We start from the raw sequence: 14,842 nt of genomic DNA, 5'->3' as shown, positions 1-14,842 counted from the left end.
TGCAGGAAATAATACGGGCGACGACAAAAGAGAAAAAGACGATCGACCAGCTTAGGTGTGGACGTAAACATGAAGGGACGAAAAAGTCAAAAGAACAGAAGCACTGAAACATCGACACTATAGTCGTTACTATTAGTAGGGAACTGCAACCCCAGATCGTTTAGATAGATGTCTATAGCCTTAGAGTATCCATTAGTGAGCTCACGTGTGACACCTAGGACACCTAGGCATCACCACCATCACGAGGCAGATAACTTTCCTGCTCAGCGGTTCAAAGTGGGATACCAGAAAGTCATATTGGACATTGACCTTGCCGAGCAAACTATTTATGGAGAGACTGAAATTACCGCTTTGCCCTTAGAAGCCTCTTTGAAAGAAGTGAAGCTTGACTGTCATGGAATTCAAATAAAATCTGTCATCGTTAACCAGAGATGCGCCCGATTCTCCTACTTAGATTTTGGTCAAAATGACGAATATATGAATGATACTGACAATTCCGTTTTGGCAGATTATAAATATGATTCTTACGTTGACACAAACTCTACTACGAGTTCTGTGGAGCAGCATCATTTTTATAGGGGCAAGCATTACCCTCTATATTCCGATCAGAATAACGCCTCTCACCCTTCTTCTTCCTACCCTCAATCTTCCTCAGAGCTTGTGATCAAGATACCTGAGAGTATCAAACTTAGACTTCAAACTACTACAAATACTACATCTACCAATTCCCGGCAGAACTTTTCGTCTCCAGTCGGTAGTGCCAGGTCCATCAATGGTACTCCAGCTACTGCCAATGGGTTGGTCAATTCTGATAAGGTGTACACTCCCTTGAATATAAAGATTATTTATACAGTGAGAAATAGCAGAAATGGTATTATCTTTCACGGTGGACGCCATACAGATATTCCAAAAAATCGATGGTTTTGCTATACGTTCAATAATGCGCTAAATTGCAGTGCCAGCTCATGGGTTCCCTGTGTTGACAATTTTCACGAGAAACCTGCTTGGGATATCAATATAGTGGTACCGAAGACTGTTGGAGACATTGGTGAAACCAAAATCGTCGGCACTAAGGAGGCAGAAAAGGCTTTTCGTAAGATTCAGCTAGAGGAAATGGATGAAGATGATGCTGAAGATGCTGTAAAAAAAGTGGCGGAAGAAGATGAGGAGGATGACGGTCAAGAGTTTATTGATGAATCCACGCCCATAGTGGTTGCTGTTCCGGATTTGGTTAGTTCTAAAGAGACTCCACAGCAATTTGATTTGGGTAAGAAAGTAGTGAATTTTCAATTCTACAATCCAATTTGTGCACATCATTTGGGATTTGCAGTGGGCCCATTTGAGAAAACTCCATTACTCGATTTGAAACCTGGCACCGACAGAATTCTTCCAAGCACAACGCTTTTGAACTCTTTAGACGATGCCAGCGATGAAGCAATAGAGTTATCAGTTGAGGCCAATTCCAATAAGGTGCCAACAATGTTTTACTATCTTCCTGGAATGAAGAGAGACGTGATTAACACAACCATTTTTCTCTATAAAGCCTTAGACTTCTATTCCAAGGAATTCAGCTCGTTTCCCTTCACGAGTTATACACTCGTTTTTATTGAGGACTTCCCATGCGATGCATGCTCTTTTGCAGGTATTACGATTGCAAGTGATAGCCTTCTTTATGGCCCGGAACTTGTCGAACCGATCTTCAAGACCACAGAGATTTTAGCTGTTTCTTTAGCTGAGCAGTATGCTGGAGTCAATGTTCTTCCGAGGACTCTAAATGATATATGGTGTACAGTGGGACTTTCTAAGTACATGGCGCTGCAATTTCTAAAAAAATTGTTTGGTCTGAACCAGTATAAGTATATGATCAAGAAGCAATCTGATTTACTTTGCAAACTGGATGTTGGAATGAGGCCCCTAGCCAATCAATGCTTTCGATTCCCCTTGCTATTTGATCAGGATTTGGAATTTATAAGGCTGAAGGCACCTCTTATTTTATACATTCTTAATCAACGTATGACAAAAACAGATAGATCTTTTGGTCTTTCCCGTGTCATTCCGAAGATTTTCCTTCAAGCAATGTCCAACGATCTACCTGGTGGTAACTGCTTGTCCACTTCACATTTTCAGCATGTCTGTGAGAAAGTTGCCCATCATAAACTTGACGAGTTCTTCTATAACTGGGTCCATAATACTGGTGTACCTATCTTCTCCATTACTCAGAAGTTCAATAAGAAGAGAATGTTTATTGAGATGTCCATCAGGCAAATACAACGGTCCAGTACGCCCAGAGACAACGATGATGTGCTATCTACGGAATTAAGAGAGGATAAAATCTCAGATTTCCGTAGGAGACATTTTGTCGACGAGGCTGGAAGATATGTCACAAAGGAGCCGGACTTTGAACCTCAAAATGCTTTCACTGGCCCCGTTACAATCAGAATTCACGAAGCAGATGGTACGCCTTACGAACACATTATGTATATTAGGGATGGATACACCAAACTTGATATTCAGTACAACACTAAGTACAGAAGAGCTAAAAGGAAGAAGGAAGGTGTTTGGGAAGAAGACGAGGAAAAGGAAGGCAGAAAGAGTAAAGATGAAGAAAAGAAGGACAGTTCATTAGGTGACGTGTTGATGACGGCTACAGAGGCTGAAAATTGGAGGTTGAAGGAGGATGATTCTTCGGATGATAATTCGTTTTCTGATCCTCAGGCATATGCCTTCGAGTGGATGAGATTTGATGCCGATGGCGAGTGGATTTGCCAGAAGCGTATTAACGTAACAGATCAAATGGAGGAGTCCAAACTTCGGCAGGATAGAGATGTGGAGGCACAGTTAGAGGGCGTCATACATTTTGGAGACTCTTTGAGGCCGAAATTGCACTATGCAAACGTACTACTCAGGACCTTGATTGATAAGAGGTACTACTTTGGTGTTAGGACTGAGGCTGTTCGGGGATTGAGTAAGATCTCCAAGGAAGAAAATGATCATATTGGCATGAGATATTTACTTAGAGCATTCAAGAATCTCTACTGTTATAACGGTGAAACGAATGCTTACTATGATGAGTTTGACCCGAAAGAATATCTTCCAGTCCCTAATGATTTCTCTAACTTTACTGATTTATTTGTTATGAAGGCCATTGTGAAGGGACTTTCGCAGATTAGAAATAAGGACGGTGATATCCCCATTGAATTGAAGAGAATTTTATTGAATATCTTCAAATATAACGATAACATGGATAATGAGTTCGATGACTGCTTCTACGTCTGTGACCTGCTCGGGTCGTTATCAAATCTTATCATTCATTCTAACAAGGTCATTGCTAATCACAATATCTCTGCTCTGGATGCTTCTGATACAGATGTTGGTGGTGACGATCGATTCTCGCAAGAGACCTTGATGGAAATGAATAGAGCTGTGAAGATGGACGAGTGGTCGCCATCATATCACGACTGTGTGGAGAGGAAGGTATTCCAAGAAAAAATTCGTATGGTTCGATGTGGGCTTATTAACATGCCTTTTCAAGAGCTTGTATCATACACCGGTGCTAAACATAACCCGGATATTCGTATTTTAGCCTTTGAAGGTCTGCTACTTCTGGGAGGACTTAAGAATGGTCATGTTTTGGAGCTCTTTTTTACCACCCTCAAGATCGATCCTTCAGTTTATGTCCGATATCATTTAATGAGGATTTTTGAGAAGGCTATAGGTGTTGCCGCATTTGATGATACACCATCAATTCTAGACGATGAAGAATTTGCTGAAGCTAAGTTAAAAGAACAAATTCAAAAGGAGCAGGAAAAGAAAAAGATGAGTATAAACGGAAACGGCCCTAGCAGTGCTAATTCGAATGGACTGGCAGGAAATGGCATGGTGATTGTTGAGGAAAGTTCTTCTGGTGACTTAATGCAATTCAGAAGGGATCAGATTGCCAGGAAAACGATTAGCGGTGCCATTGCACTTTTGAGAAGGGACTACGCCGTTGGCAATGGGTTGCAGAAACATATATGGGAGGCTATGCATTCCTGTATGCTTTCAATTGGGGCGAAGAGAGAGCTTCTTGACATCGCTATCATTCTCTATCGTGCTAGAAACACATTTGTTGTCAGACTGGATCTTCCTACCGACAAAAAGATAATAGCAGTTATTGAAGAAAAGAGTGTGGATCAATCAGATCCTAATACCGGAAAATTTGTAATTGGAATGAAGAGGGAGGGCAGATTGATGATTCAGATTCCTACAATAAAGCTCAAGAACACATACACAACATCATCTACATTGGCAGCAGCTCCTGTCCAATCTTCTATAGGGACTACGTCAAGGCCTTTGTTGAGATTGCATAGTGCAGGAAAAGAAAGATCTTCTGCAAGAACCCTAACTCCAAAGGTGGGTTCGAAATCGGTGGGACTCGCTGTTAAGGTAGCGGTAAAATCAGAACCTCTTGGTGCTGTAGAAATTCCACCAACTGCACAACCTCAAGTGAAGGATGTGCATGTACAGGTAGATGCCGCTGACGGGAAGTTCACCATCAGGTTGAAATTTAAGAAAGGTATATCTCTTCCTGGTGCTCCAAAGAAGGCGAAGTGTCATGTTACCAAAACAAGCTCAATCCTTCCGATCAGGTACGTGAAGATCAGACTCAATGAGAAAGAAATATGGTTATCTGATGCCGATAATTTTGGAATTAAAGCTCCTTCGAAACAGGAGGTGTTGGTTCCCAAAGGTAAACCTACAAAGCTAGTCTCCTTGAAGATAGTGCCCGAAAAACTGGCTAAATTCACCAGCGACTCACTTGATAAGTGATTCTGTGTATACATATATTTGTGTCGATAATTGCATCGATAAATTGTATCAATGCTATATTTATAATGCTTATGGAAATATATTTATGCAGGGCTCTATAAAACAGTAGAAGGATCAGGAGCCTTTGGTAAGGTGGCAACATCTAATAATGAATTAGGTGAAGAACCAGCGTTTGAAGAATTTAGAGCCTCCTGGGGTTCACCTGTTGATGAAGCAGGTAAAGTGGACGGCATGGTTGCCGGAGGCGGCTTTCTATGAGTTGTTAAGCTTCGGCTTGGTAGTTTTGGTGGAGTATTGATCTTCTCAAGAGTAGGAACCTGTCTTTGCGGAAGAGGAGGAGGTATCACTTTTTTTAAAGGAGTCATCGTGGTGGTATCGGCGGACGCAAATGGTTCAACAGCTACATATTCAGTATTCTCAGGAGCAGTTATCGTTTCCGTTGTAGCAGAGTCGCCAATATCAGGAGCATGATGCAACTTCTCAGCCGTCTTCAGCGAATTTTCCCACACGCTCATACCTGCTTGAGCTGGGATCGTGTCTTGCACATTGTGTACACTGAAGCTCTGTAGTGTGTCAGTTGATTTGGCATCGATAGTTTTATCATCCAAAACTGGGGACACCACAGATTGAGAACCGAGCACTTCCATATACTCATCGGGATCATGCCGCTGTCTTCTCAAATTCTCGCTGATAAACATTTCGGGACTTGGGGGGGATTCAGATATATTGATCTGCGCTTGATTCCCGGTTATAGACTCACTTCCTTCCATTGAAATAATGCTCGAAGAAAGGCTTGAATCACGCTTTCTTCTACTAGTAATCATTTCAGGAGGATTGTAGTTGTTTTCAGAAGATCCCGACCGTGAATGAGTTTCTGAAGATGTCTTCTTACTGTACCATTGCCTGAATTTTGAGACAGAAGTATTAACTCCATTCTTTATTTGTACAGCTGCCTGTGATAACTCACTCTTCTCTGTATCTGTGTGCGAATCCGAATTACTTCCGAAACTTGAATATTTCCGTATGATATTCTTACCACCAGTCGTATACTTTTGAAAGGACGAAGTGACAGACGGTGAATGCGAATGCATAGAAGCATTAGAGACTGAGTCCGCATCACCATCCTCATTTTCGATTACCAATTCCGGAGGAGGTGCTTCTGCAAATGGCGTCGTAACGGTATTGCTATCATCAGTACCTGAAACAGAAGTGCTAGTGGGACCGGTAGATTCGTGGTTGCCAAAATCCGCTGCTATTTCTACAAACGCTTCAGTCGTGTTTGAACTGCTTGTAGGCGCATTTTCAGAAGCTTGATCAAGCTCGACATTTTTAGAAATCGCTTTTGATTTTGAAGCCGTTTGAGAGTGATCCCAAATGCCACCCCTGAAAATTTCCTTGGAAGTGTCAAAAAATAAGATATCATCCATAAATGGGTACACCAAGGTTGTCCGTATGGCATCTTTGAACCGTTTGTCAAGAATATTAGTAACCAAGTTATAATTTACCGTACGCGAGCTGACAACGGGTTCTATTTCAAGGTCTATTTCAGGCATACTCTTGAAAGTGTACCAGATTCTGGTGGATGGCAGCGGCTTCATTTTCACTAAAAGATCTCCATGTAGCTTTCTAAGAATAACCTTAAGGTTAACATCAAATTCTCGCTGCCTGAAGTGAGCTCCTAAGTTTAAAAAAACCTTTGTAGCAATTTCCACTGTTAGTCCTCCAGAGTAATCAATCACCATTTCAAGCTCTAAATCGCCCTCTGGAGTGAGATGCTTCATTCGAGGATGTGTAATAAAAGGAGCCGACTTACCAACATTGATATGGCCAATTTGTAGCTCATCCAAAAATCCAGGGGTTCTTATGCGTCGGAGCTTTTCATCGAACTTCTTTTTGAAGCCTTGCTTGAAAGCATCGGTTTTGTACACGCTCAAAAAAAGTCTTCCTATTAGAGCATTGATCCATTTTGTGGATAGTTGGCCTTCTGTTGAGTTTATCGTCTGCAGAAGATCAATCATATGGGACGTATTGAAGAAAAGTGGTTTTGCATTAAGAGTGGAATTCAAAAGATCATCATCTGTACCATTGGAAACAGAGTCAGCAACCGATGTGGCCCTTAGAATGGCAAAATACCAATCCTCCTTATCATGATTTGTGTCACCATAAAGAAAGTACGAGCCGGCCGGTAGCGCTGTATTCTGGGATCCTTTGTGCAGAAGATAGAGCAACTCTTTAGTAGAAAGCGGTTTTGGTTTGTTATTTGTTGGCTGAGAAACCTGTTTCTTAAGCAAGCATATTGCCGTGTACTTGGTAAACAGTCGGGCATCAACCAGATTTCGTGGCCACATTGTGACGAAATAACTGTTCAAGACGATAACATGCTGAACATCCTTTCTTGTCTCATCTCTGTAAAGAAATAGATTCTTATGCTTTAGTACCGCGAAGAACCTGCTTCTCTTTCTAACTTGCTTTAATTGATGAGCGTCGGAACCTCCTACATCCGGCTGCGGATCTTTGCTGCTGTTATTTCCGATCTCTTTAACCATCCTTATAAACCCAGTTCCGTTGGATGATGAGTCACTTGTATTTTCTGTAGGATTGCCATTGAAAGAAGCATTCGATCTGTACTGATCTGCCTGAATTTCTGGAAGGGTATAGAACTCGTGGGTCACTGTGAGCCAACCTTCAAACTCAGCCTTGACATCGAGATCTTCGTCGTAGTACACCTCAGTACTCTTAAGGGTACTATAACCCTTTGGATTTCCTTTTCGCTGACTTTCGTTTTCCGATTTCTTAGTCTCATCCCTTGCTTTATCTTCTTCAGTAATCTGAGCCTTGGGTGAAGAGATCCAAAGAGAAACTAGGACAAGGGGAGCAAGCGTGACGCCTCCAACAATGTAAAAGACTACGTACCATAAGAGTTGAATCATGGAGAAAGAACAAAATACCCTGATTGTGGCTAGAGCTGTTTCTCCTTTTGAACTGGCAAGCTGCCAACTTGATTTGTTCCTCGCGATGGATCTGAATAGAAATCACTTACTCACACGGCTGTGCGTACGAAACGATAGTCTCCTTACGTAACACATTTGAGCACTTGAAATTTTTTCTCAGTTCAGAGGGAAGTCGATTGGAAAGGGGAGTGTTTGGGTAGATACTTATTCTCCCACGAGTTGTACGAGTTGTTTGACTTCGCAGAAGCATGCTGTCCAGAATAGGGTATAAACCAACAGGATACAAGCTTGTACGGTTATATGTCACAGGCCCAATCAAAATTCCTTCTGCGCTTCCGGAAAGGCCTGTTAAGAAGATTCGCATAGGTAAGGCCAGGCCGGCTATATACTACAAGTTTGATACACTTGTAGAACTTTCAGATGGTTCAGTGATTCGTAGAAGATCACAATTTCCTAAGGACGAAATCCGTATGATCTCGGATCAAAGAAACAATCCCATATGGAATGCTTCGAAGCCGGATATGTCGATATTGGACGCTGAGGCTAAAGGTAAATTAAGCAAGTTCAAATCGAAGTTTTCAGCTTTCGAGGACTCGGGAAAAACTCAAGAGGAATTGGAAGCGGAATCAAAGAAGGCAGAAGAGGAACGACATATCAAATTGATGACTGGTGCTGCACCTAAGAAAACTAAGGAGGATCATGACGATTGGTTGGACGTCCTGGAATCCAACTATACGGAACAGAAATTGGGAGGAAAGGTGGCGCAGAAGGTTAGAACTAAGAAGAAGAAGGCTGCGGATGTTGACGATAGAGCTGCTCCTAAGAAATGAGCTCCTACATATAGATTATTAGCGCACAAATTCATGTATTTAGCAATGTATAAACTTTATTAATTAGTGCCTCTTACCTCGCACGATGAGCGCAGATGATTCTTCTTCAAATATGTAATGACTTCGTGTGAGGTACTTCCTAACTGAGTGCTTTATCCTTGGAACTCCCCCAGCACTATGCATGCCGCGACCCGTAACGACTCGAAAGTATTCCACATGTACAGCTTTCTCTGGCCTAAGGCTATCACCGTGTATAACTCTAGCATTGATTTCATCCTGCCACCAACTGCTTACTGCTTCTTTACAACATTGAAGCGCACTGTCCACTAGTAGTCCATGAAGATCGATTTGATTCGTTTGCTTTGATTGTTCAACCTTTGCTCTAATCTCCCTTGCTTGGCCACTCTGCAAAGAGTTGAATGCTTCGCGGTACTTTTCTGAAGCTGTGGATGCATATATTGGTTTGATCTTCTTGTCATTGCACATGGCAGCCTTGCTCTGCATCCTTTTAGCGCTCGACAGAAGATTGTCAAATGATGGCCCCCTTTCCGAAATAACGGGATGTCGATTGCTCCAGCAACAGTCGCTTTTGGGAGGCTGTTTTGGAGCTGCCGTCGCCATTATCTCCTTAGAGTATAATTTATCAGGAATTGGAGTTTCAGGAGCAAAAGGAGCCAACGGTGCAACCACAGACGCCACGTAAATTACCGCTTCCACGCTATTCTCAAAGAATCTCATCCCATTCACATAAAAACTCATTGGAAGTCTCAGTAATACGACATTACTTTCACGTATAGCGATGAGTTCCTTCATACTCTCTGAACCCATGTCAACCTTGACAGATTTGGCCACTATTTCATTTTTCTGCTGCTTAGCCGAAGGCCTTATTACTGTATAACCTCCTTGTATTTTAGAATAAGTAGTGGCCTTGACCTTTGCCAAAAGATGTGCTGCAGACTGTTTCTGAATAATCGGATCTGGGGACAATTCCACCTGATCTACAGGTATTCTAGAGGAATTTTGGTCATCAGAATGATCCTGCATCTTTGACACCGTAGCCAATGTTCGATAGGAGATGGTTTGCTGTTTCTCAGGGGGCAGATCCGGATCAAAGTTCTCAATCATTTTTGACACTGTGTCGAGTAGTTTATAATTGTGCTGTTCACTATAATATTCAACCCATGGCTTGTATTTGGCCTCAAGCTTGAGAAGATCTAATACCTCTTCAACGAAATCAATTCTTCGGATCCATTCCTTCAACTCTTTTACAGACATCTTGTCATCATATATCTCATTGTTGTTACTAACAGAATGGTCTGATTCATTATCTGTATCAGAAGGCACCCCATAATTTTTAGCCTGAACCGTTTTTTCGGTTTCGGTCACTTTGTAGTTTAACAGCTCATCGGTAGTTCTAGCTGCATCCCCCTTGTTCAGAACCAACGTTTCATTGATATAGCCAAGGGGAATATCTGGAAACATTTCCGAAAGCTGCAATAATTTGCTACGCAACTCAAGATCCGGGTTATCCTTTCCCATGGCTCTCCATGCCTTCAGGTAAAGTTTCAGAAATATATATACACCAAGTTAGATGCTACGTAACAAAAGAGTGAGTGCAGACATTTATAACTGGTTCGGATACAGAAAAAAAAAGGGTTCAATAGATTTGGAAATTTAGACATGCTGTGACTTTTAGAACACCCATTCTAGGAGCAGATGCTCATGCACCTATTTGGGCAAAAGCTAATTATGGTACCATATATTATACATCAGTCGTCGTTCATGTAACTCGTTGTTTTCCGGGTTCGTTATCTTTCCAACCTCTCCTATCCCTTTGTGGGCCCCCTTGTAATTTTCCTTTAGTCTCTTTTGCGCCCAGTCGCGACTCGTCCTGCGTCTGCCGATCCAGGGTGCCGATCACCAGGCTTTGCATTTCCAGTTCGCCCACGGTCTCGTTCAGCGTTCAATTTCCATTATCTTTCTGTCAGCATACAATCTGGTATCGAGTATTTGCGTAATATCCGTGCTTAAAGTGTGTTCTTGCTATACTGATTTGTTTGCTTTTTCTTTAGAACTTTTATTTCTCTCACTATATGAGTGCTACGGATCATTCCATCACTCAGCAAGAGAGACTGGCCAGCAGAGGCATCATTGAAATGCCCAGTGGCAGGTTAAGATTGCCTCCCGTTATTATCCAGTATGCTGATGGAACCACGCAGAATCTCTTTCTAGAAGTTGGACATCAGAACGGTGAACTGGCGGCTTATTCCACCACCTTGTTAACTGACTTTTTACTTAGTCGCGGACAAAGAGCTTCTATGAATGGATTTCCTGGTGTGAACGGCGCCAACGGTGTGAATGGTGCCAGTCAAACTGGTGCAACGAGTTCAGGTACTGCTTCTGGTTCCAGTTTTACTTCTGTGGCTCCCATCCCTATTACAGCTACTACGCCTGTGCATTCTAACCCTACATCTACATCTCATCCTCGTGGGATCAGAGGTATTGATTATCCGGCGTTTGATGTCTCCAGAGAAGGCATTTATGGGGAGGAAAGAAGAAATCGATCTGACTTCATGAACGAGATTATGGGACCCATTCAAAGGGCATTAGAGTCAGCAGATTCCGCCAATACAGCCAACAATGCCACCGCTACAGGCAACGATGACCACTCGGAAACCTCCAGAAACATTATCCTCACAGTCAACTATATCTACGGCCAGTCTCCAAATGCTGCTCCTATTACTACCACTAATAATGGAAATGCGGCCAACAACTCCGACGGGATCACTGGCTCTCTTATCTTGCATGTGCCAAGTATCAATGAAAATGACGAAGAGAATCTTCAGGTCCTCGTACGCTTGGCTACTATCATTGCACTCAGAACAATTTCTTCATCCATAAAGAAGGCTTCGGGTGTTCCGGACCAAGTTTTTGAAGATTTCAAGCTTCCGCAGCTTTCATGTATAGAGAAATCCGACAGGCAGTGCCCTATTTGCTACGAGGAATATCAAAGCTCCCAGGAGGAAGATAAGTTGAATGACAATGGTAAGAGACCTATGTTGACAGAGAATTCTCCTTCCAAGAAGAGGCAGAAAACGGTGACCGGTGTCAAGCATACAAAATCTACCGGTACGGAACCTGATGCTGAGAGCAAGGAAAAGAGGCAAAAGTATTCTCACGTTCCCGTGGAAATGCCTTGCGGTCACTTGTTCGGAAGAACATGCCTATACGAGTGGCTAAAAACCAATAATAGTTGTCCACTCTGTAGAGATAAGATCAGGCATACTAAGGGCAGTGAATCTGGGTATGCTACTACTGTGGTTTTGCCTAATCTTGCTCAAGTGGTAAGTGATAGCAGGGAGGTGATTGATGGATTTAACTCGAGACATCTGGCGTTTCTGCTTCCTGATTCGAATGGTAACATTTCCGAGCCGAATGGATCTCCTGATCAAGAAACGGCTCTGCCTGTAACCCTTCCATTTAGGTTTCCTACAATAGTGGCATTACATCCGGAGGCAAACGGAAGGGGCATTTCGGCTGTTGCTGGTACTGCCGGTGCCCTTGGGGCTACTGGCGGTGTAAGCATTACAGATCCTGCAGTCAGACCCAATCAAAGCGTCATGGGGATTGTCAGAAACTTGATACAGAATATCAATGAACGTCTACATCATCCAATTAGATTGAGTAATGATGCAGGTACCACGGCAGCCATAAGCAATGGCTTTTTGGATCACATGCCCATAGTAAGAACAATTAGACGCAATCCACGTACTTTTCAAGCCCGCAGAAGTTCTTCTCAGTTACGTAGAAGGTTAGATAGAAGCAGAGCTGCAGCTCAGTCTACTAGTGCTGCTCATGAATCTCTGTTTCCAATGGGGGTAATGAGTCGAAGAGTCGAGCACGGAGTCATTACGTCCTCCATCAATAGCCGTTCGGCAGAGGAAAATGACGAACAAGAGTCCGAAAACGGACCTCAGCAAGATACCCTGAACCAAGATGATACCCAGTCGGCGGAACCACATTCTCACTCTCATACTGATTAAGTAATTAATAATGTATACTGCCAAGTTAGATCGATTTTCTAAACTCCTCTTCTCTTTCAGCGAGCCTTCATAGCTATTCTGTGAGCTTTGCGTAAAAAATTGACAATCGTTAGATCGATTTCTTTGCGTGTCAACTTTGCGCGATTATAGTGGTCCATCATTTCTTGCATCTGTTCTTGTTGTTAGTTCATCATTCAGCATGGCTCTATTGGAAATTATACAGAATAAAATCACCAAGTTCGGCCTTGTGCCGCGGTTGGTCAAATCTTTACCCAAGGTGTCTGTCTTTCTGGTATTGTCCAGTATATTATGGTTGGTGACGCTCCCACTCAATGGACAGTTTAGAGAGACTTACATTTCCGAGAATGCATTGATGCCCTCACAAGCGTATAGTTTTTTTAGAGAATCAGAATGGAATTATTTAAGAGGCTATCGAGATGAAATTTACCAGCATAAGTTGGATCCAATAGAAGATCGTAACGATATGCTAGACGACTGGCTTAAAGAGATCGGTTACAAGACGGCCCGACTCAATTATACAGAACCGCAGACAGGTGAGTTCAAGCCAACTTTGTATGCCATTTATCATGCTCCTAAAGGTGATGATACTGAGGCCATCGTTCTGGTGGCTCCTTGGCATACAAGCGATGGTATTATCAATCTTGGTGGTGTGCCCCTTGCGATCAGTTTGGCCCGGTATTTCCACAGATTGTCCATCTGGGCCAAGAATATTATAGTGGTATTTCCTGAGGATGGTCAGGATACCTTGCGCAACTGGATCAATGCATATCATACAAGTATGGATCAGACTGGTGGCTCCATCCTCAGTGCTATTGTCATGGAATATGCCAGTGGAGGCGATGGCATTGACTATGTAGAAGTGGATTATGCCGGCTTGAATGGTCAGCTTCCTAATTTGGACCTTGTCAACTCTGCAGTTATGATTAGTGATCATGAGGGTCTGAAAGTGTCTCTTCATGGTGCTCCAAGGGGACAGCTTTGGGCAGATGATTTCTCCAGTAGGCTTACAATGATTTTGCATGCTGTGTTCGATTACGCTCTCACGGGACTTCTTCCACCTGCTGGAAAAGGTGGTGGTAATGGATGCGAGGCTTTCAGTGGTTGGAATATTCAGGCGATTACTTTGCGTGCCGTGGGTGATGGTGATCATGATGTCACTACTTATGGCCGTGTTGTCGAGGCCATGTTCCGTTCAGTGAACAACTTATTAGAAAAGTTTCATCAATCTTACTTTTTTTACCTACTGCTAGGTCCAAGTTCATTTGTTTCTATTGCGACTTACCTTCCCGCAGCTGTGCTTGCTGCCTCTGCCTTCGCTATTGCTTCTGCTTCTTCCTTGTTGGGTAACCACAATGTTTCCAATGCTAAATTTCAGTTTTCACCCTCGTTTGTTGCACCTTCTTCTTCACATTCTGCAATTGCTGCTTTAATCGGTTTTGTGACTGCTCTCTCAGTCTCTGTTTTTGCAGGGTTGAAATTACAATCATTGTCTCAGACGAGTCCCTATAACAATGAAACTATGCGGCTGTACAGTATGATAACTTATAAGGTGTGCGTGATTCCTTCATTTATAATCACCTTGTGGCCTGTCATATCGTCTTACACTATTTCCCTGAAAAAATCCAGAGTCACTAACGACACTGTTCGTCTTCTCAATGCATTCTCACTTTTTTATTTTGCATTCACTTTGATTGCCTTGTTGGTGCTTCATTTTTCTCTTTCCTTTGTCATTTCGTTGGTTAGTCTACCCCTTGTCTTTGTGCGTTATGGACCTAATAACGATAAAAAGACTAGATGGTGCTCATCTTTATGTCTTTTGATGTCTTGTCCATTCATGTGGATTTGCATATTGGGTGTTTTTAGCAAGACAAACTTTCAGTTGGATAGAATTCGAAATTTGCTTCAGTACTTCCGGATTGATCTTTTAAGGAAAGAGATACAGTCGGTGATTGACTGGTCTGATGCTGTGGATCTGGGTCAGTTGTTGCAGGGACCGGTGGATTTGTTTTATGGACTCATCAGTGGTTACCCAAGATTCCAGAATTGGACTTGGTTGTTTTTAGTGATAAGTTGGATTCCTGCATGGATCTCAACATTGCTCGTCAGTGGTATCGACGTGGAATCAAGTGATCTTCAGGTGGAAAAGGAAAAGGACGAGTAATCATGTTTATACTACAGTAGTTTAGTG

The 14,842-nt window shown here is 42.6% G+C and overlaps 6 protein-coding genes across 6 annotated transcripts; 4 read left to right on the top strand and 2 right to left on the bottom strand.

The window, feature by feature from the left end:
- Nucleotides 1–168: 168 nt before the first annotated feature.
- On the top strand, nucleotides 169–4,809 carry FOA43_000288 (uncharacterized protein; the record flags this gene model as incomplete). The annotated part of the gene is made up of 1 exon (XM_038920621.1): nucleotides 169–4,809. The coding sequence occupies one exon, from the start codon at nucleotides 169–171 to the stop codon at nucleotides 4,807–4,809; it is 4,641 nt and encodes a 1,546-aa protein (XP_038776549.1).
- Nucleotides 4,810–4,904: 95 nt separating this feature from the next.
- On the bottom strand, nucleotides 4,905–7,739 carry FOA43_000287 (uncharacterized protein; the record flags this gene model as incomplete). The annotated part of the gene is made up of 1 exon (XM_038920620.1): nucleotides 4,905–7,739. One exon carries the CDS (start codon nucleotides 7,737–7,739, stop codon nucleotides 4,905–4,907), a length of 2,835 nt encoding a protein of 944 aa, XP_038776548.1.
- A 269-nt stretch (nucleotides 7,740–8,008) lies between these two features.
- FOA43_000286 (uncharacterized protein) lies at nucleotides 8,009–8,590 on the top strand (the record flags this gene model as incomplete). The annotated part of the gene is made up of 1 exon (XM_038920619.1): nucleotides 8,009–8,590. One exon carries the CDS (start codon nucleotides 8,009–8,011, stop codon nucleotides 8,588–8,590), a length of 582 nt encoding a protein of 193 aa, XP_038776547.1.
- A 63-nt stretch (nucleotides 8,591–8,653) lies between these two features.
- FOA43_000285 (uncharacterized protein) lies at nucleotides 8,654–10,129 on the bottom strand (the record flags this gene model as incomplete). Its single annotated transcript, XM_038920618.1, has 1 exon — nucleotides 8,654–10,129. One exon carries the CDS (start codon nucleotides 10,127–10,129, stop codon nucleotides 8,654–8,656), a length of 1,476 nt encoding a protein of 491 aa, XP_038776546.1.
- A 554-nt stretch (nucleotides 10,130–10,683) lies between these two features.
- FOA43_000284 (uncharacterized protein) lies at nucleotides 10,684–12,633 on the top strand (the record flags this gene model as incomplete). Its single annotated transcript, XM_038920617.1, has 1 exon — nucleotides 10,684–12,633. One exon carries the CDS (start codon nucleotides 10,684–10,686, stop codon nucleotides 12,631–12,633), a length of 1,950 nt encoding a protein of 649 aa, XP_038776545.1.
- Nucleotides 12,634–12,832: 199 nt separating this feature from the next.
- On the top strand, nucleotides 12,833–14,815 carry FOA43_000283 (uncharacterized protein; the record flags this gene model as incomplete). Its single annotated transcript, XM_038920616.1, has 1 exon — nucleotides 12,833–14,815. The coding sequence occupies one exon, from the start codon at nucleotides 12,833–12,835 to the stop codon at nucleotides 14,813–14,815; it is 1,983 nt and encodes a 660-aa protein (XP_038776544.1).
- Between the last annotated feature and the right edge of the window lie 27 nt (nucleotides 14,816–14,842).

Source organism: Brettanomyces nanus, chromosome 1 (assembly GCF_011074865.1).
Source record: "Brettanomyces nanus chromosome 1, complete sequence".
In the NCBI taxonomy this organism is placed as follows: Eukaryota; Fungi; Ascomycota; class Pichiomycetes; order Pichiales; family Pichiaceae; genus Brettanomyces; species Brettanomyces nanus.
This window is presented reverse-complemented; position numbering and strand designations above follow the sequence as displayed.